Source organism: Stegastes partitus, unplaced genomic scaffold (assembly GCF_000690725.1).
Source record: "Stegastes partitus isolate 25-593 unplaced genomic scaffold, Stegastes_partitus-1.0.2 Scaffold108, whole genome shotgun sequence".
Taxonomy (NCBI): domain Eukaryota; kingdom Metazoa; phylum Chordata; class Actinopteri; family Pomacentridae; genus Stegastes; species Stegastes partitus.
In genome coordinates, this window is record NW_007577839.1 from 332,375 (window position 1) to 355,387 (window position 23,013).

General features: G+C 40.8%; 1 protein-coding gene across 1 annotated transcript in view; it reads right to left on the minus strand.

Annotated features, from left to right (window-relative positions):
• LOC103354449 (metabotropic glutamate receptor 7-like) overlaps positions 1-23,013 on the minus strand; it is a 62,401-nt gene that overhangs the window by 17,938 nt on the left and 21,450 nt on the right. The window contains exons 2-7 of the mRNA XM_008277823.1: positions 18,576-18,792; positions 12,733-12,868; positions 11,961-12,115; positions 9,222-9,359; positions 7,149-7,349; positions 633-772 (exon numbers count right to left, since the gene is read on the minus strand). Coding sequence (XP_008276045.1) covers positions 633-772; positions 7,149-7,349; positions 9,222-9,359; positions 11,961-12,115; positions 12,733-12,868; positions 18,576-18,792 — 987 coding nt within the window. The remainder of the gene's footprint in view (positions 1-632; positions 773-7,148; positions 7,350-9,221; positions 9,360-11,960; positions 12,116-12,732; positions 12,869-18,575; positions 18,793-23,013) is intronic.

Genomic DNA, 23,013 nt, shown 5'->3' on the forward strand with positions numbered 1-23,013 from the left:
CGCTGAGCCAACATTGTACATGGAATTACAGATGTGGAGGTTAAACTCATAAATATGGTGAGTTTGTCAGACAACGTTGCGGTTATAAAATTCATAGTTAAGAGGAGCAGAACTACCATCTCTGAATAATCAACGTTAGCCACATTAGCACACAACTACATGCTAACACTAAGGATTTTTTGATTGTTGTTGGGACATTGCCATCAAAAATAAAAGTAATCCACAGAATCTTCAGTTGCTCAGATGCTGGGACTGCATGAAGACTCTTGTGTTCACTCTTGCAGCCAAGAGTCGATCATTTGCAGAGCTTTGTTCATAGCTGAGATGTAAAGTTAATATGTCTTAACAACTTTGCACCTCCAGGTTCATAACAACCACAAAACACAAACAAAATAGATTTTCACCATATGTGACCTTTAAATTGCACAAACAGATTTACTTTCTCCACCGTAGCTTCATCAATTAGACTGAAAGTAAAGATACCTGCACCTGAGTTCTGTCTGTGTTTGAGATGCAAGTAATTTGCACAATGTTGTCACACACGTACATCTGCACCCAGATATCTTGATTAATTAAAGACATACAAACAGATGTATTTCGTCTGTGTTAACAGCCTCAGTAAATCATCATACCCTGAGCTGGAGAGACTCCACCCACTGTCCTACCACCCTATACTCTGGGGTAGAGGAGTTGGTCATCTGGAACTGGAACAGGTCATAGCGTCCTGGAGCATCGCCGTTCTTGTTAAACACAACAGGAGTTCCGGCACTGCCTGTACGGAGCAAGAGAGAAAATGCAGCGAAAGGACAGCAGAGTAAAAAGTGTTAGGGGCTGTTGTGACAAGATACAGCATCCCTCCTAACATGAGAAAAACATGAACCTTTAACCCCCTGTGTCTGATTCTACAGTGGCCTCGAAGGACCAAACGAAGGACCCCAGAACATGTGACATGACGTGTAGTCTATCTTAAACCCTTAATATAATCACAGACAAAGGGGGCAGTAGGGTAGTAAGCTCCCTACTGACCAATATAACGCTTTCTCACCTGTTTCCTATGCATCATCACTGCTGCACAGGAGGCTCTGGAGGAACATATTATCACATTCAAAACACTGTAATTCATGTGGACTCACAGCTTTACTCTAACGCCAGGAGCTGACTGTTGTTTAAAATTAGTGCACACCTCCACAGGTTAAAAGTAATGCATTTCAATCACACACTGGTCAACAACAGGGGATGTAAGGAGGATAAATAGGTCAGCCAAAGCATCATCCGGTCCCCATCTGCTCACAGTGTGTAGCAGCCTGTCTCAAGCAGAGCCCAGAAGATTTCACTAATTAGCCCAGAGAGGACTGTGGACACCTGAAACATAATGCATGACAAGTAGAATTTTTTAACTGTATTTTTTTTTCTTTTCAAGCTCTCAAGCCTGTCAGCTGTGTCTACACTATATGCGTGGATGTGTGCACATCACTCAACAATATGAGTGTGTGCAAGATAGTGTGTTAATGCAGACGTCAGTCAACGTGACATCACCCTCGCAGCAGTGGATGTTGAATGGCATTAATGGAAAAAAAAACGGTTGTACTTTATTTTATACATGAGGTCTGCATTGTTTATGAGGTGATATTTTTTTATTTTTTTATTTTGTACCATCTCCCAATGCTGATAGAGAAACTGCTGCATTTTGCAAGTCTATTCACCTTGGCACTGCATACAGTGGTTCACACGCACAAATGGAGATACCATTTTTGAAATGGGACGGGGGGAGTCTGATGACACTTGGCATGGGAATTAAGTACTTTAATAGCTCTGGCTATAAAAAGTGTAGAGAATGAACCAAGAGCATATGTCCAAAACACTTTGGGAACATGTTGTCTTTTGTATCTAGAACAGAGCTTGTGGCTTTTGGATAGAAGGCCACCCACCTTCTCCTTAGTTTGCAGCCAGAAGGGAATTTCATCTCCCTCCAGTTTTTTCCAAGGACATTTGTCATTGAGCATTCTACAAAAGTTTCAGGCCAAAAGTCTCTTGTAAAACAAGAAAGGCAGAGGTAGCAAGACAAAAAGCTTATTTTAGACAAGAGAGTAAGGGGCCTTTTTTCATAAAACGCTGTGAATAAGCACCCAAATTTGCCTTTTTGACTTTGTGACACCATTGCATATTACAAATGTCAGCTTGTAGGATTTTAAGTGGCCATTTCCATGTTGATGCAGGGCCACAAAATTTCTCACTGTCTTCTGTTATGTAAAGTGACAGCACATATATATTCCACATTAACAATACAGAAATAGCACCACCAGAGCCATTTGACCCATCGCTGTTTCCATTTAGCGCTGGAACATTAATTCATAGGTGTCCATGTGTCAGTGCAGAAAATGAAGCAGGACGTGTGTTCAGAATTAATTCGAGGGTGCTTGTGAAACCCATAGTAAAATCTGTCGATATGAAAAACTAAAACTCGGTGGGCGGCAGTCATCGTCCTGTCACTTCTGCTTCCACCAAACAGACAGCAGACTTGTTGACACAGTGTATAAAGATGTTGACAAGGTATTGACTCCTGTGAGCAAAAGCTGTGACAGGGTTACCATTCTTACTCCACGCCCCAGCAAAAATATATAGCATGCACAAATACACAAAGTCATTCAGTAAAGTGACATGAATGATTGGGCACTTGGCGCTCTTCAGCTTTAGAGCAAATAATTAAGTGGTGTTTCTGCGTGTGCAGATAAAAAGGCATTAGGAATTCATTTCTATTTTCTATTGCCTGATATTTTCAAGGGAACACAATGGTCTGTGTAGACTCCTTAGTGAGAGCGCTGTCTAAGATGAAAGATTTATGCATTTGCATGTGGCTCTGAACTAAGACATGACAAAAGTGCACTGCTGCTGTGCTGTGCTGAGCAGTGTGGGTGGACTAGGGATCCACTGCTGTGTTTCTCTCGCATCATTATTCTCTGCTCTCTCTTTTTTTTTCCTGCCTCTCACTCTTCAGCTCTGTGACTCCAGCACAGTGGGGAGATCAACAAAGGAGGCTTACACTCCTTCACTCTCAAACATACATTAGCAGCGGCACATACACAGGATAATGTGCGTGGTTTCAGTCTAAATGCAATAAGGGGCAGGGAGCTATGCCTGACGGAGCAGCAACACAACAAGCCAGTTAAAAGGTTTGAGAATATAATAGCGAGGACGGTAAGAGGTAGAGGAGATAGAAAAAAAAAGTGGAGATCTTATTCTTGGCTCAGGTGGAAAGGAACCTTCTTCAGTGTCAACGCCACTCTGAGGGAAATGTTTTTCGGAGGCTGAAAATCCAGGAAAGTCAGCAACAAGCCCAGATGGTTATTGGGACTGGACAGCAGATTCTCAATCCAATGCATGAATCTGCACTTGGTTAAGGTCTGCTCGAAACATTTGCACTGCTCAGGCGAGTGCATACATTCTGCTGCTTTAGTTCCACCTTAAAATCTTAGGGCTTCTTGCCTGCTGGAACTCTGCACTGCTGCCATAGCGACAGTGTTGGAGAAAGACAGGCAGCTCTTTAGCCTTTAGCTCACTGGCAGAAGTTTGCTTTCACACTTTTTTTATATATATAAATAATTGCACAAAGTAATTTACTTTTGCATTGCTTACATTGAACCGGCTTCAACAAAACATCAAATATATTTCTAGAACAGTCTTTGGATGGAATGTCACTTGTTATAGTTAAAATGTATAGTGGTGTTCTTTGTTTAATTAGTATTATTATTATCCTAGATGTCAGCAAATACTGTGTGCAGTTGTAAACAATATTTTATTTCTTTGTAACATCAACCTCCACTGTTGTTCAAAAACTATTTTTATTGTTCTAAATATGTCGCTACATTATGATGAACCTTGTACAACAGCCTGCTGCTGCATATATTTACCAGCACGCCAAATGTGCATTAATCTGCAACACACATTAGCATCCAGCAACTAACAGTATTTACTCCAGTTTGAGCAGCATTTGCTAAAAACAAGTATCCAGCTGTTACATCAAGAAGAAAAAAAAAAAAAAAGGAATATTATTGAAACCTGTTTGGAAATATATATATATTTAGTAGGAACGTATGAGCTCGGGGATGTCAGAGCGAGATGAACTAATACATTTGGTCTTTTCAGGGGATTTACTGGCAGCAGCAAAAATACAGATATATTGCCGACCTTATCCTTAACGCCTGGTTGAAATTTCGAAGGCTGGTTCCAGACCTTTGAATCACTGCCCTGTCTCTGATCTTTTTTCTGATTTTCAGCAATACAAATGGGTCTGATGTTTGGATTTAAAAAAAAACAAAAAACGGACAAAACAACAACAAAAAAAAGCAAATCACAGCTTTTTTATTCAAGATTAAGAATGAGGTTGTCTTCCCAAGCCAGAAAAATAGTTCAATTCAAGGAAAAATAGAAAAATTGCCACAAAATAGCGCGGATAAGATCGACACGCTGTGTGGCCTGTTGTATTGCAACTTAAATGACGGCTTTTAAATCTGCATAATTATTCGATTGTTGTGAAAACTGTTAACTCTTCCCTCGCTCCCACAGCTTCTGTTTTGACTGGGAATGACAGCGATGGGATGGATATGTCACTTTACTGAACAAACAACCCCGACTCAAATAGAAAAGCAGCTAACACGAACAACGGGATCTTCGGCTGAATAATGAATGAAATGAAATGGAAATTCGGTCTGATTATCACACTAGAAATTTAATTGTTCGAAAAGTTACACCATGTGAATTAATAATGGCGCTAAAGATGTGCTGCAAGTTCAGGATAAAACAGCATGACTTGATCGCTGTTGCCAACAGTTTGCTCTTTTTTAATGGGTTTCGTTTAATGACAAAAATCCTTTTAAAAGTTTCATTTCTCATTACTTTGTAGCATAACTAGCTGCTGTTTCATTTATTCTGTTAACCAGGGAAGGTGGCATTTTCTCATCCCCCACTGCTTTCTTTGCAGTCACAGGATGTGAGTCGATTTATTAGACTGGATTTTTATACTGTGTGGAGATTTGTGTTGAAAATATGCACTAACATAAGCCAAATACCTTATTAGGTTAGGCGTTGTGAGACGGCATATGTTGTAAACTGCGCTATATAAACAAAGCTGAATTGAAATGAAAAAAAAAAATAAATAAATTAGGAAATGAAATATAACAGAGCAATGCTAAATTAATTATCAGTACAATGTGCCTGTCGCAGTAAAGTACACACTGGTACACATTTCTTCTGTATTCCATTAAATCCTATATATAATAAATGGCTTAGATGTAACTACACAGCATCGCTCCCTCTGAAACGTGTAGATCCCTACCTTTTCACCCCCTGAATACTTGTTGCAGCTCAAGCACACCGGCTCACCTACCACTCCGCTCTGCAAATCGAGGTCACGCGATTGCTTGCTTGAATATTTATGTATGGAAAGTCGGAATTTTTTGCATTGATCATTTTTACGCTGCAGCCGCAAGGCAGAAACGCTCATGATACGGCTTCCAGCACATGAAAATTTTAACCACAAGGGTTTTTTTTTTTTTTTTTTTTTCAATACTTAAGAAGACACAATGAGCAGGGGTCCACCTCTAAAAGTGGGAGAGTTAGGTGAGAAGATTATATTGATGCCTGAATCTGTATAATCTAAAAGTGAGCTGAATCCTATCTAGAGCATTTTGTGAATACATAATGTACTTCAAAAGAGCCTCTAATGATCGCTGGCTGACGTACACACCAGTGTAATTGTAATGACAGAGGTTTCTCTTGTTTTAAATTCATTTCCCAGCTGGCTCCCTCCTTCCGCTCTCTCCTGCATTTTAGAGCGGTTGTCATTAATAGCTATTTGCCATTAATTGTTAAGTATCTTCCACTTTCTGCACAAGGCTGAATAATGTAGTGGCTGAAGCACAGGAGGGCCCATCAAATATCATATTTACCCAAAGTATTACACAGATACAGAAAATGTGCTGCTTTGAGTTATGAATGATACTGAATGTAAATTGAAGTAGTATCTAGCCTACAGGTGACTGGGTATGACGCATAAAACAGAGGAGGTGGTGTGTATTTATTACCTGCATATTTGTCAATTTTTTATAGTCTCAAATGAATCTGGCTTTTATGTCCGTGCTTTTCTCGCTAAATTGCATGATGTGGATGCAGAAGCTATGAGTAATGTCCTCCAGGGCGTAGTTGTAGTTAAAGGTATAGTTTGACATTTTTTTGCCTACTTGTTTTCTTAGTTAGAAGATGTGATGCTGATGTCTGTTTGTATAATGTGTAGCTGGAGCCAGAAGACAATTAGCTTAGCTTTAAATAAAGAACATTGGAAATAACTTGTTTGGTTCTGGCCAAACTCTACCAGCACTTGTAAAACGAATTAATTAACACTTTATATCTCATTTGTTTAATTTGTTCTATCACCTAAGCGTTCATTGTTTTACAGAGACAATGTACCGACGATTCATTGGCCACCGGCAGTTGCCAGGCAACGATGCATGACTTCACAAACTCGCTGGCAAAGAAGTAGTTCACAAAACCAGGGCTTGTCATCATCACATGTGGGGGTTTAGACAGATTAAACAAAATTAACTTGTTAGCTGCAGGCGGTGTGCTTGCCTCTTTGTGACAAATTTTATGCTTGTGCTAAGCTAAGCTAACTAGCTGTTGGCTAGTGGTACAGATGTGGGAGCGGCATCTTTCTTCTTGTCTAACTCTCAGCAGGAAAGCAAATAAACTTGTTTTTTTCAAACAGACAATTCTTCCAACTAATTGAGTGTTCATACGAATTAAGTTACTGGAATAACAGGTTCATTTAATCATGTCAAGATAATTGGCAGCAATATTTTACTGCATAATGATTGTTGGTGGTTTATCCACGTTCAGATTTTTTTTTTTTCACTTCCAGTATGTCTGATTATCTTCTCTCTCCATATCAAAGCTTTAAATGCAGTGGACAAAACACATTTTACGCTGTTTAAAAGCAGCTTCAGTGATGTTCATTTTGTTTTTGTTTGGTTTCTACAGCATGTATAAGGTCCTCCAACACTCTAAACACTAAAGTAATACCGTAGCTGGTTTTTGTTTTAATCCACATCATCTGCAAACATCTGATGTGTAAACTTTTTCAGTGTGCCACTCACCGTTGAAGCTGGTGTTACGTATGTACCTCAGCAGAACCTTTCCTTCTGCAGACTCCATCTGTGGACAGACGCCAGGATGATCAGGACAGAGGTCCCGCTGCATGTTGTGCAGAGCGTGGGCCATGGCGTACACCGCGTCAATCACAAACTGCACCTTCCCTTCCTGCTCGTACTTGGAGTCGATCCCAATGCGCTCCTGGCCTGAGGGAAGAAAAAAGGAAGATGAGGACTAACAGCCGAATGCATCATGAGCCATTAGACTTTACATTCCCTCAGCTCTGCCTGCGTCTTTTTATTCCTCTCTTTGCCGTTTGCCGCTGTTAGTTCAGTTTTGAGTTTGAAGGAATTACACCTAAAGCGACAATGTGGCATAAGAAATAAGAAGACACATTTAATTCCCGAGTGGAAAATATCAAGCTGAGCTGTGAGACAAAGTGTTCGTGACAAATACGGCAGAGTCAGATTGAATTACTGCGGTGTATTATAAAGTAATAGGCTGCTAACAATGGACCTCATTTGTCCCATCTGAAAGGTGATGAACATCACCATGAACTTTGGTAACACACTCTCCTACAGTGGCTCCCTGCTCTTTTATATCCTCTTCCCAGTGTACTGCCCTTTCACTATGGGCTGCTGTAAAGGTTTTGCCTCATTCTGCTGATGCACTGCTTGAATACATAATGTACAACCCCTGCTGGATTTTTGTTTTTCTCGCAAACTGAATCGGCTATTTTATGCTCCTGTTGGGCTGAAAGCTGCATTTCAAAGAGCGAATGAAAACGATAACAACAAAAATATTACTATTACTTTTAATAATAATAATCATCATCATCATCATTTTCGCGAGCATCATCATTATCTTCATAATTATAATATTCAGGCTCCCGCTTAACAAAAAAATGCACTATCAAGAAAACACTAAAAGACGATTTTCTCCTGGCTGATAGCTGCTCACAGGAGAGCTGGGTGATGGTGGTAATAGGACATGTATAAGAACGAGGTGGAGGGAGGGGGGGGGGCTTCCATAAACTGAAGGAGCTAAAAAGCAATCTGCGGTGACATTTCAGCCTATTTCTCAGAACCTAACATACATTTCAGCCCACACATAACCTTTCTGATTTTCTGAGCTCTGTATAGGGTGCTCTATGGACATCCTCTGAATGCGTGTAAGCGTTTAATATTCATAAACATCAGCTCGGCTCCACGTTTTAAAAAGAGACAATATGGGGACATTTGTGCAGTTCTTTTTCAGCGGGATTGAAGAGAAGATAAAAGGCATTTACAGTCGTTTTTACAGAGGGTTTGTGGAGCTCACTAAGTGGAGGAGCATCTTCTGTCTTTGACGCATGATAAAAGACACTGTACGGGAGATTATCAAGGAAACGAAATCCTCCAGCAAACAGTAATTTGTGTCACACTGCTATTACCGTCATCACGTATGCAAGCAAGATTAATACAGCATCCCACATCACAGGCATCATCCACGTAGATAATAAATGCAGTGCAATGCCTGTCACACCATTGGCAGGCAGGGTTTAGAAGATATGAGAATGCATCACTGCTGGAAACAACACTATCATTAATATCATAACAAAGATGCCACTAAAGCAGAATGAGGGCATGAACAGTGTATACTTAGCTTTTCTTCTTCTTTTTTTTTCCCTTGTAATTTTCAGCCTAAATAAATTATACTCTGCAGTTAGTGTGCTCAGCTGTCAAGGTGACTGGGTTAAGGGGGAATAGTGGGGAAAATGGGATTTAATAGTTACAGGACATTAGCCACAGGAGCAGACGGTCTATAACTGTAGTATGAGTAAGACACGTGGCGCATTATTATTCTAATAATAAACTCTGCTTGTCCTGCACCCGCTGGGTAGAAACACCTGGTGTTAGACGTTCTGGCTGCGCTGCAGACAAGAGGGGTTGAATTAAACCCCGACAGTCTTCCTGCAGCTTCTAATGTGAACAAAAGGTCAAGTTCGCATCAACCTGACATAGCAGAGTGAATATATACATCACCTCCTAGTGTAATACAGGAACACTCCTAATTGGTTCATGTCAAAACTCACGTACCTGTGCATTTGCGACTCGTATCCTCTCTCTTTGAAGCGCTGAGCAACCTGCAGTCAAAGTTTTCCTCCCAAAACTCAGCAAACCACACATTTCTACGATTGTTCTCGAGGGTGAGCGCGGTAAAGTATTCATCAAACCCTGGAATAGAGGGGAAAAAAAAGAGGAAAAGAGGGGAATGGCTCAGTTCCGGACCAATTATCAACCAGTTGAGACCTGGAGGAAATGGGAGGGAAAAGTAGCAGGGAGGTGGTGTGCTGCTGGTCGCTAGGTGCTGGAAGCGCACCAGCAAACACTACTTCATCAAAATCTGACCATGGTGGTTCCTCTTCCTCTCAAGCCCCATGGAGCTTTAATCACTTCTTTCATCTAGGAAATTACATTAATTAAAAAACAGGATGCATAATAAATAACGCAGGGACTGTAAGTGGGGCCGCAGCCTGTTGCCGCGGGCTGTGAGGTCCTGTAGGTGCCGAACAGGTTTTCTTCACTTCACAAAAGCCATTACAACAAAGATGGATTGAAGGAATGATGTATTAGCTTAACACGCATTTCAAGCAGGGCTTGTATGAAGCATTAGCTTGATGAGAAATAACCTGCTGAAACAAAAGAGGGAGAGAAAGAAAAAGCCTGTATGGTGAATTTCTTTTCTTTTTTTTGTGCATCTTTACCACCCAATGTGGGTCAGCAAGCTGAGCGGGGACAATACTTCACTGTGATGGCGCAGTGTGTTTTTTTTTTTCTTACCTTTTTTTTTTTCAGAACACACAGTTCTATGACAGGAGGATAATCTGAATTTCACATTTTAATGTCACTGCGTCTCCGCTCTGTTATCCACTCATATCGGCTGAGTTGTGGGTAAAGGTGATAATCAGAGCAGAATGACTCAGCTCATTTTCTTTTCAAAAGACCATCAATGATGCATGGTGGATTAATAATATTCTCGCTGCCTCCAGAGTGTACATTTGTCCCGGTTAGACCTCCCCTAATTAAGGAAAGCTTCATAAAACTCAGATTGTAATGATTAGTGGTTATTAGGGCTGTGGACAGAACTTAAAATAGATGCTGAGAATATTTCTGGTGGTGACTTTTTGTGCGGCCTAACAAATGCTGCTGTATCATTTCCTCATTCACATCATTTATCTCATTGGTGCATTTAAAAAAAAAACATTTTTTTTTTGAAGCTACAGTTTTAAAGCCTGGTAATAATATGTCACTTAGAGATTAATGTCAAATTGTCTCGCTTTCAGTGGTGATTCAGCAACTAATGATTTCCCACTTTTAAAGCAAGTTAAACCAATAGTTAGATCCGTATGTCTGTGATGACTGCAAAAGGTGAAACGTATCCTGGTGTCAGCACTTGATTAAAAACAAAAAAATAAAATGAGCCAATGTATCCAAACTGACTTTAGTCTAGTCATGTACTATATAACCCACAGCCAAATGCAACAACAAGGTCACACTAGTTCTCTGAGGACTGTCAAAAGTCATTCGGAGCAATGTTGAAAATTGCCTACTGAAGTAGAAATACAGGCAGAGGGAGGCGGAGTGGGGACAAAAAAAGGTAAATAAAAATATGTCATCACTGTTGAAATGTACTGAAAATCCCAGATATTTATACAGTAGGTCTATGTAAGGTGTTTTCTCGAGCATACATTTTCATCAGACCTGTGTACAATGTGTTCTTAAGGCTGTGCTCATGAATTTTTTTTGTTTTGTTTTTAATATTTGCTTGATGTGACAGGTGTCTCTCACAATGATGAACCTACAGAGAATTAAGACTCAACTCTAGTCAGCTCAGTGATTCATTTTAAGATCTTCAAGCTCATTATTTGAACTTTAAAGTTTTCAGTATTGACCTTTTTAGTGTTATTTTGAGGACTGATCTACTTTCATTTAAAACAAAAACAAAAACTTCTGTTAAACCACATGTTCACTACAAATCAAGGATCCACCAGCAGACCAAGTCAGTGGAGCTTCAAACATTTGCATCTAAAGGTCTGAATTTAGACTATTTTGTTGGTGGAGACCAACATAGAGGAAAAAGCACACTAAAGATCAAACCAACATTTGAGAAGTGATCAGAATCATGACTGTCAATAATCTAACAGGCAAATGCTTGCTAAGATGTTCACCTTATCAAATTTATAATGTGATAACAAGTCAGCGTTTAAAGCTTAGTGCAGCCCAAAGCAGCAAAAAAAAAAGTTCAAAATTTTAAATAACTGCATATTTATGCAAGACCTAGTAGTTCAATCAGTATTTTATTAGATATATTGACTCAGTGACTCAAATATCTTCTTAAGCAAACATTGGGTGAAAAAAAGAAAGTTAATGTTGGATTTAATTTTGCCTAGCTGACTTCAAATATACACAGATTTCCCTCCTAAGTGCTACATGTATGAGTATAAATAGGAAACTGGTCTGCAAACACGTTTGTCTCATCAATCCAAAAGATGACAATAATACTGCTGAGTAACCAGCATGTGTCACTGCTCCAAGTGACCCAAAAAAACACTGATTGCAGATTTTTTTTTCAAAGAAATTTTGATCTCTATTCAACCTTTCTTTTTCTTTTTTTAAGGTCTGTAATTGAACAACAACTGGGCAACAACAAAAAAAAAAAAACGTCCCTACATTTAAAAAATGAACACAATAAGAAAGAATGAAGCAAAGTAACAGGAGATGTGGTGAAGCTTTGCTGTGTGAACCTGTGTGTGTGTGTGTCCACTGTGTGTATACCTTTAATGGAGGAGCGTTTGGGCAGAATAGTGACTGCTCCCACAGCTACATCCTCGAGCTGGTGGATTGGGCTGCTCTTGGCCCCCCAGCTGTCAGATCCAATCCACAGGAAATGGCCCACCTGATTGGCCCTCTTGGTGGCATTGAGAACTCCCCTGCAAGGGCATCCGTGTGTTTATTAGGGAGAAAGCACAAGAGGTGTGTGCAATCTAATATCTATTACACAGAGGCACGGCGAGCTTAAAGGAGTTGTTTGCACATTACGGCTCTCTCATGTACAGTTCTTCAGCTCATCTCATTAGAGGTGAGAGGAAAGAAAGGGGGAACTATTGTGATTCTGTGGCATGCGTTCTGTGTTAAGCACAGATGCTAAGTTTTCATCTGTTATTTAAAGAACACTTGTCTCCACGTCTCCCTACTTCTCTGATCTTTTACATTTCACTCGTGCATCCACGTCTGGATTCTTCTCCCTGAATTTACAGTTGTTAAATGTTTGATTCCCTGTTTCTTTACATAAACATTACCCATGGGGTTCTGTAAATGAAACAATATCTTTGTTGCTTTGTTCCAATCTGTATTTCCCGCTTCTCCTCCGAGGCACGCTTGTGTTTGTGTTGTTAAAGGTGTGTTTGTGTAGCCGGTACACGGGGTAAATCTGTGCCTCTAGCCTATCTTCAGGAGCTGCTGCTCAGAGATTAAAGACCTCAACATGGCAACTCATCAGCGTTGCCTGAACGACATGGATGGAGCCAGAATGTGCTGCGCCCCTTACCGTATGTCTTCTTCGCTGGCGAAGATGATGACTGCCCGCGAGTGTGGCGTTTCCAGCAGTTGTTGGACCGTTTTGTCGTAATCCTCCTGCTTGGGGTTGTGTGGAATTTTCAACGACTGGGCGATGCAGATTCCACCTTTTTAATGGGACAGGAGTAAGAAATGATCATTCTCAGCCATTCATTCACTCTCACACAGATGTACACACACACACACACAGAAAAAAGCCTGAGGTAACAATAGCTGCTGTTTTTCTTTTTTTGCTATGGAAATCTTACCCATATGGAAAACACATCAAAACACAATAGTCAGATTCTGATGAAGCTGTCATGCTTCCTATACAATCTAAATGATAGTTGTACGGTGTATGCATTTACATTTTGCCTGTGAAGTGCAAAACAACAGCAGCAAGAAACATAATGCTCAGGCTGCACATCCTGACTGAGCACCAGCATCATTTCACACTAAGAGAGCTATAAACATATCTGCTGAGATAAATCCAATAATCTACGCCAACTGGGACATAAAGCTTCAGATTTCATATTATAGATTTAAGGAAATCCAACAGCGTGCCATTGAATTTTCATTTAAAGTCATTATCAAACGTCTGTTATTGGAAGCCGAACCAATCAGATAGCGCAGCTGGCAACAGCAAACAAAAAGGATATTAATAGTAACAATAAATCATTCTCAGACAGGTCGTCGCTGATGAGTTTGTACAGGACGAAGCACGCTGATTGCTTTAGTGAGCTACTAAATGGATGCTGGATACTGGATTCGACACAGTATATAATCACGACTGGCTTTCAGCAGGTTACTAAACATCGTTTTCTTCAGTTGTGATGTTCAACAGCTCATTATTGGGTCGAGACGCAAATTTCTGCTCCTCATAAAAAAATAATGAAAAGAAACCCTGGCTTCGCTCCACTCTGGTGTGGTAATTACAGGTGCGGAGGACAAGCTAACCTTTTTAAGCACTTTGGATAAAAAGATAATATGATCACCTGTGCGAGAGAACATCCTAACTACTGTAGGCCCAGACTGAAGCGGCCGCCTGTGTCCCGAGTCAACTGCAAAGCTCTACCCAAACCAATTAAAATTTCTCCCACTCAAGCATTTTAATAGTCTACCCAATAACCTTTCAGTTTGAGTTTCCCTGCGTAGACCGAGAAATGGAAGGAATCTCCTAATTGCCACTCTCCTCAGGCTCATTACTTTGATATAAACAGCTTTTAGCTGGCAGATCACACATCTCCAGTCACTGTTTACTGTGGTATTTCTAAAGGCAGAAAAGAGCAAAATGACAACTGCTGAACCTCCTCTTAACCATCCATTTTTCCAGTATAAGCAAGAAGGACTGGGGATTTTTTTCTTAATGCGAGAAAACATTCAGTGTGTGCCAAAAGACCTCTGGGATGGCTGCTGTTATCCGCCCTAAGTGGACTACACATAAAAATGGAGATCCTGCCAATGGCCTAGTTGTTGCTCAAGGGTTTGTAGTATCCTGTTAAAGTGAAACGTGCTTGGTGTCATTTGCGCAGAGCAGCCAGCGCTGAAGGTCTCCAAGGAACGACAATAAAGCTCTGTTTCAGCACAGAGATTTCAGATAATTTAAGCCAGAGCGCCTACAGTTTGACATTGCACTTGCAGGTTTCTCTTTCAGAAAACTCTAACACTACGTAGCAACTGATTCTCATGAATTCATATTAGCACCTTTCAGTTCCAGGGGGCAGTACGTCTGCAGGTAGCTACGGTATCACACACGCACATTAGGGGGAAAAAAAAGAATGAAGCCTCTTTTTTTTTTGGTCCAGCGAGAACGTAAGTCTCATGAAAATGCATTAACTCCATTATGACAAAAAAAACCCCGGTGAGCTTGTGTGAAGATTTATGGTGGTTTAACAGTCTCGAACAGAGATGTATTATAGGTCACAATAGTCAATAATACAGACAGAGACCACAGGAGCCACTGATGAAGATAAGAAGCCTTTGGAGCGGATCCCATCTTCAGAGAAAAAGAGGGAGCACCAGAAGTGAATCTGCTGTGGGCTTAAAACTGCCCCAAAGCCTGTGGACTGGCAGTCGTGCAATAACGGCTAAATTATTGAGTGCCTTCAGAATACCTCATCTGTCAGTCAGTCTGATGGTCAGTCAGTTAGTCTGGGACGCAGGCACGATGGAAATGCAAGTGTTATATCAGTAGCATCCAGAGTAGTGTGCGGTGGGTCCGACCGCTTTCACCTGTCACTGAAAGCTGCGTGGACTTGAAAGAGTCCTTGAGTCAAACAGTGGATTTAAAGGAGAGCAGCAGGCCTGTCTTGGCTGAAGATGTGTGAGACAGGATAAATGTCGAGCTTCGGGAGAGGAAAGAGTTTTATTCCAACTCATTGAAGTCCAATGAAGATATAAGACATTGTAGCACTACATACTGTGTAGCTGCCATTTACAGTCAAAAAAAAGCTGAGAAGGGAAAGTAGGTCTTTCTAAAATACATCTCAACACTCACAATGTTGAATTTCTCCTTACAGTTGATGTAAGATGCGCTGGTTTGTGAAAGCTGCACCTTATCATTTACCTATGATCCTACAGCATAATATCAAAACTATATGCACCATGAACCACTAACCTCTGCTCCACATTTGATTAATATGTCAAAGACAGCTTAATGATCATGATGGCTAAATTCATCAGGCTCTTGGAAGTTCTCCACTTATCTGTCTGAGTGCCATAGGTCATGCACTGCATTAACTGCTTCAATTATTCATCCTCAATGCCCTCGGTTTTCAAAATGCACTGCAGGGTGAGGACTCCAGCTTTGCCATTTTGCTTGGTGAAATACAAATCCCTTTAAATTAGAGGCTCTTGATGGATTCAACCCCCCACCCGCCCACTCAACACCCTCCAAACCTGAACCTCTGGGGGATCCATAATGCTGCAATTATATTTATCACCTCCACAGTAAAAAGGCAGACCTGTTCCTTCCAGTCTCTCCGCCTGAACACGTGGGAGCACATCAAAATAGGCTGACACGCAGCTGACATTCACATTCTGTATCCGTGTGCCCTTGCACATCCTGCCTGCCTTCCACTGCTGGGACTTGCTGAGGGGTCATGTAGAAGCACCGTGGTATATTTCACTGTGTTTACAGATGCATGATCTTCCCAAAGTCTCCTTCTACTGCTAAATATGACTCCTATACTTTGCAGGCAGATTTTTACTTTCCTTCACAGCTTCGACTTCATCTAAGAACACACTGTGTTGGCAACTTACTGCAATCAATTCCTCAGTGATACTTTGTGGGAGGTTTTCCTCAAATGCAAGTCTTTTTATCAGATGGGAAAACTGAACTGCATTGCTCTGGCCTGAGTCCAGACAGACACAGAAAAAATACAAACAGAATTTATCTCTGCCAGCTTCACCTGGAGCCGGCATGAAGGTGCACAATGGGAGAGTGCCTAAACAGTAGAGAGAAAGGAACCACACACAAAAAAAAAAAAAAAAAAAATGAAGAGAATAAAATTGAAGAATCAATACAGACTGACCATCACTCTAGTCTCAGCTTGGGGTAATGGGCAGCCATATTGCATTAGTCCGCTAGATGGTTCTCCTTGAAGTGGTGAAGCGAGAATCCTACTAATGCATCTGACATTTCAATGCAACCTAACAGGGCAGCCACAAAGAAATGTCTCATGGCCTTACGGATCAACTTGCAGGGATTCTGCAACAACATTCACCCGGTGATGTTGTTGTGCATATCTCGAAAAAAAATACATTCACTCACAACACACTTACAGTATTTTCCAGACACTCTCTTTTCATATTCATAAAGAGTTTTTGCTTATTCAATTCAATTCATTCCAGTTCTGGTGCAGAACCGGTGCCTCTGAATGAATCCTGTGACTGTATAGTTATGCTATTACATAATTAATGTGTTTATTAAAGATAAGATGCCTTGGGTACTGGAAGCTTTTCTTTAGAGGAAATAATTCCCATTTGTATATGAATGCAGAATATCGCAAAGCGACTGAAGCTCAGTAGCAAAAGAATGAGTGAACAACAACAATGGCTCATAATTCCATACCCCTTGTGTAGCTGTTCGGGAATCATAATAACATTACTGTGTCTGCTGCTCTTTGCACAAGAGAAAAAAGAAACATCAGTAGAAATGTTTTTGAGAAAAACCAGCTGGAAGAAAGTATGTTTATCTCAGGATATAAGATGAATTGAAACTTGCAAAATATGCCTCAAATCAGGACTTTTCTTTTTTCATTCCTGTACAGGCTACTTCCTCTCTCTCTCTCTCTATCTGTCAATGCAAATTATGCAGCCACAAACAGCTTCTTAAACTTTTAATGAGTGATCACACTGGACATGAATGCACACAGATAAAATATTCATGCACGCTGGACTTCTGATCGGTGCCTGTGGGATATCATTAGCTTTCCTCATTTTAGAGGTTTCTGTGCATTAGTCTAGAAGAGGAGACACAGATCGCTCCCTGTAAATTTACAGGTAATGGATTTGGACCCATTGAGGAGGAGGTGAAAAGCTACAAAATACGTGCTATTGTATCACGGATGTTCTATCATGGATGGAGGTTTGATTTTTTATTTTTTTTTCTATTAAAGTAATCTTCACAACGATGGGAATGGAATTAAAGTTGCGAGCACACAGATATTGCCATTTCTTGTGCATAAAGACCTTCTTGCTGAGCATGTTTGTTTAATCACATTGTGTATTATAATAACGCCACCATGTCCTCATCTTGCAGGCAAACTGCAGCAGCGACTGCGACAAGTCTCTGCAGACTCTCTAAAAGCATAGCAAAGTAAACCACATGATTTGATAAAGACAGCTGACCTATTGCACTGTATACCAACTGAGCATCTCCTGGTGACAGCAGTGATTGCTGAGTCACATACACAACGACATGCCAACAACAGCATCAGTGTGGAAAGAGCTGGTGAGTCAAGCGTGTGCACAATTTTCAGCCCAGTTACAGGCAAAACCACAACACCTTGTCTCAATGCAAATCTCTGTTCTAAGTACTCTTCAAGTGCCTTATCCAAGCCTCTCCAAAATCCAAATCGAAACGTAACAACACAACTGTTTCGCTTGAAAACGGATCACTGCCACTTGAAACAATCACCATTACTGTTGCATTATAGGACCCAACAAACAAGACTGATTCTAATAGCTTGCTTCCTCGACCATTCGCTGGTTCAGCTCTCTCTGTTCAATCATGTGGTTAATATCTAAAACCCTGCTGTTTCATACATGCAACCAGAGCAGAGTGACTGACCATCATTTCTGTCTTCAGAGCCGTGCAGACTCACTAGCAGAGTTTTTTTTTTTTTCAAAAAATGAAGCCGAGAGAAGGAGAAAAAAATAAAAAACTGAATGTAAAACAAAACTCTCCCCAATGACCAGTTGCCAGACGGTTCCCTCTCCTCTTTTTTGGACAAAGAGAACACAGTAGAAATTCAAATTATTCCTCTTCTGGGTGTGCGTTTAGTTTTTTTTTTTTTTTTTAAACTAAATGGTTACATTTAAAAAGCAGTGACATGGGTGCAGGCTTTGCTCATTACTGTGACGCGGCATCTTCTCTACAAGCTGTTTTCTGTCTACATTTTCAGTAACACTCTACAACTCACTGGGGAGCTGGAGCAGAAGTTGCCAAACAGATCAATAATTCATCCACCCAAAACACTTTTTACGATGAATTGAAAATGCTCAACTAATCCTCTTCTGGGTGAATGCAAGTGCATTTTTGAATCATAAAAATACATTTGAAAAAAATTCTTATGATCTCATTTTGTATAGTCACTGATCACCTTTCCGTACCTGCTTCTTTGGAGAGCTGCGTGAAGGCCTCCACTCCCTTCTCTCCATAGCTGCCTTCTGAGGCAATGGTGGAGACGTACGTCCAGCCCAAGGCTCGGATAATGTCCACCATGGCCTGGGCCTGGAACGAGTCTGGAGGAACCACCCGCGAGAAGAAGTCATAGCGCCTGTCGTCACTCAACTCCGGGGCCGTCGACGCATAGCTGATCTGTGGGATCTGGAAGAGAAGAAGTGCAGTTGGGGAGGGGAAAGGGAAGGTTTACTCATGTGTTGTTGCTATTCTGGTGCAGCATCATAGGTGGTTTGCTGCGATGACTGCTCTGACAAATCACATGTTTGAATAGCTGCGTCCAAAATTGCTCCCTATTTATTGTACATTGCAGCACACTTACTGTGTGCCATTTCATTTAAGTGCTCTCAATTCAGTATTCCGAGTATGAATTTATGCACTATATACCTTGAGCTCAGTGCTCTGAAACATTCCCACAGTGGCATAAAAAAAAAACAATTTTTTGCTTTTCATCCCACAATGCAATGTGCCACAGATGATCGATACAGCATTTACCAGGGTCAGCTATATACGGCTAAAGGAATGGCGCGATGCAACACACTTTCTTGCCAAGAGTTAGAGGAGAGCATCGATACCACTCTCACGTCTCTGAACGCTAAATACAAAGTTACATCCAGCAGTATAGCTTACCGGGAAGACAACATGGGGCAAACAGCTGGCCTGCCTCTGTCCAAAGGCAACAAAATCTGCCTACCAGCACCTCTAAGGCTCACTATTTACCACATTATCTGTTGTAGGCACACTTTAAAACCCCATTTCTTTAGGCTATACAATTAACCAGCTTTAAAAAGCAGCAGGTGAAGTTACTCTGGACAAGAGAAAATGTTTGTCATTTACAACTTCTTGTGTGGCTCACTGTGTCACAGGTAGATGATGATATCTTGCAAATCACATAAATATTACATTTTTCATACATTTCCATTCGCCTTGTTCATTCATCATCTCACAGAATGCAATACTTGGCTTCTATTGGGTCTGTTACCCGGACAACGTGTAATGCCGTCACTTCTAACTCTTTATATTACACGAAGGCTTAGCAGAAAATGTCAGAGAAGTACTTTTTGAGAACTAGCAGCACGACACGGTAAGTGCTCTATTACACTTACTTCCTAGGGAGACCTTGAATTGTCTCCATTACCCTATAGCATCGCCATATCTACAACTCAAGGAATTCATTCCTGCTTGCAACACGAAATATGACAAAATGGAGAAAAATGCTTTACAATAATACATTACATTAACTTGGCAAAAACCAAAAGCATCCCTGCTATGCTTTCTTAGATTGTACAATCACGTTACAAGGCCTTTGTCGTGGCTGCCATACAAGTTTCAGAAATCTTAAGTTTCAGAAGTCACTAGTCACTAAACATTGGGTTGGGACATTTGGAGTGTCAAAAATAAGAAGTGAACCTCGACTTATTTGCGTGAAAAGTACTGTTTCCATTTCAAAAACAAACTTTCATGCTCACTTGGTAGACATTTTTTCGGGGGACCCTCGATGGACATCTAATGTGTTAACTAATACTTGTGTACTACTGTACGATCCCAGTTTAAAGAAAGCAGCGTAATCAAACTCAATTATCTCCATCGACTACACAATTATTGTGCAATTTAGTGGACATGTAGATAAATGAGAATGTCTCATAAGGATATAAAATGGGTTCTATCAGTCAAGCTCTTTAAAAAGATGCAAGACAGCCACTTCTCCTAATGTTCAGAAACCCGTTAATAGTCTGCAGGTGCTGCCTCCAAGCCCTTCTTGAAGTTGGCTTTTAGCCATCCGTGCAGCATGCGTTTAATGTCTGTTGCACTGTCTCTTATTTGCGTTTTAGGTTTTTTTAATTATTATTATTGTGAAGCACTTTGTGACATTTGCTCTTGAAAAGTGGTATATGAACTTTTAAATGGATTGATACGACATTTTACACAGACGTTTATGGTCCCAGACAGTAAATCCTAAAGCTCTGGTGATTCCTCTGGTACCACAATGACGTCAGCGTGGCGATTTGTCATTTTGAGTGACATGGCTTGACAGTTATTGGATGGACCGTCATGGAATTTGGTGGAGCCATCCTCTGGATTGCTTGTAATCATGTCAGGTCAAGAGTTTTATTTGTCCAGAGCTTTGGCCAAACCCAGATACCTCCACACTAATGGCATTCACACAGCCACGAGCACGGCCGTGGAGCTGATGGAAAGTGAAGAGACTTTTAGAGGAAATATGATTCCATTCAAAGTCACTCGAAAGACAAGATTGGGCAAGAATCCACCTGGGACAGTGCAAATTCATGCAAAGACGTGTCCGTGTGAGTTTAAATCTGTGCATATCCAGGGGCTTAAAAGGAAAACAGAGAGCGAGAGAGAGAGAGAGAGACAGGCAAACTCCCACACATATGGGCACTGTGCCTGGTGTTAGCTAACTAGCTTACAGCTAGCGTCTGTACAGCTGGTACAGTACCACATACACAGTCTATGTACAGTACAGTCGCTGTTTGGGGTGAATACACACAAACAGCTGATAAATAATGATACCAAATGATGCACTTTCTGTCTTCAGTAAAAGAAGTAAAATTAGGAAGCAGGATCTTTCCTTCTAACTGCAGTCATTTTGTTTAACTTGAGCTGTAATAACTAATAAATCAGTCATCAAAAAAGGATGTAGCGTTTTGTTCTTTGCATTGCTGCCTGATAAAGTCCTAAACATCTCATCAGTCGGTACATTTTAGGTTTTGAAACCGCAATCACACCTGGTAGCATGTCTGGGTTCAAAATGGCCACCTCCCATTAGACAGGTGAATGCACAAGCAGGGACATGCATCACTTTCTCTTGAACCCGGTACAGTACTCCATCACACAGTCTAATATAAGCACTCTGAATGCAATCCATTTCTGTTAGAGTGATCAAAAGCAGCCGGACACTTGGGAAACGCAGGAATGAGGACACAGTGGCTGGCTGATGGGATCACTTCAACTCACAGAGTGTGAGTTATGGCTTTGACCCACAACTCAAAGGGGGTCAAACGCACAAAGCTGACAAATTGAGGAGCAGAGGAGGAGGTCAGGTTCAAGACAACTCAATACGTTTCGAGTCATCAAAAAAAGAAAGAAAAAGAAATGTTAAAAAAAAAAAAAAACTGCAAATCAGCAAACACCAAATCATTGATGCAATTAAGCAAATTCACAGGTGCTGCTGCATCGCTGGTTAAATCCCCTCTGTGCAAACTGAGTGTACTCAGTCGAAGATGGAGTACAACAAAGTAACAGAAAAGCAACAACAGCAGCGATTTGGATGTAAAAAAGACACCTTTTTTTAAAATAAAGTGAAGCACCTACTTGGATCATTTGATAAGACTATTTATCAGAGCTGTTGTAGTAGTTCTGCGGAGTCAAAAGGTGTTATAGTTTTGTTGAATCACGTCCTATCGCCGCCCCAGCTGGGACAGAGAGCTGCTCCAACATTTGTCTCGCAGGAGCTTTTCGCTGCAGGGAAACATTTAAGAAGGCAATGTCTTTTACTTTGTCCCAGGCTTGTATCCTGGTGAGACAGTTTATCCTCTCTTTATTCCCCAGGACTTTAAACTTCACTGCAGTGCAAATATTCACGTTTTTAATGACCGCTTTGACCTCCAGCTAATAAAAGTTTCTCAACCCCAACTGAGAAGATGCTGAGGTGTGAGGATTAAATCCGCTCGTGATACGAAGAGACGCTGACTGACTGATAGTAATTAGATTACAACACCTTTATATTTCTCTCTCTCTGGCACTTAGCAATTTATCCTTCTGTATGAAATAAGTGAATCAAATTAAAATCTTTTGAACTCGATTATCTTTCTCTGTAAATCATATACAACAAAGTTTGGCTTTTCCACTTGCTCAGAGTTACATGATTGATTTTTTTAAATCCGTCAAGTAAATAAGCTCTTGTTGCAGCAAATTGCAGCAGATTTGAATGTCTTGAGAGAACTTGATAACATGGAGATAATAAGGCGACAGGAACAGATATTTTATCTGCATTTTTAAATTATTTTCTGCAAATGATAAGCTTCGACAGATTGTTTTCTCTCAGCCGTTCCGTCTAAATTGCTTCCATTTGTATTGCACTTGTTACTGTTTGCGATTCTCGTGTTTCAATAAGTGGCGACAAGGTGAAAAGGTGTGTGTCTGTGCCGGTGACGACTACAATAACCGTGAGCTGATCATGAGCAAGTGCAGTCAGGCCAAGAAATAATGATTAATGATGCCCCCTTTCAGTAGCACAATTACCCAAAGCTGATGTCTGGCACCTGTCATCTACAGTATAGATCAAAGTTAGGATTGCTGAGGGTAATCGCCGGCTTGCTCTTGAATGTATCTGCGCTGACAGGATCG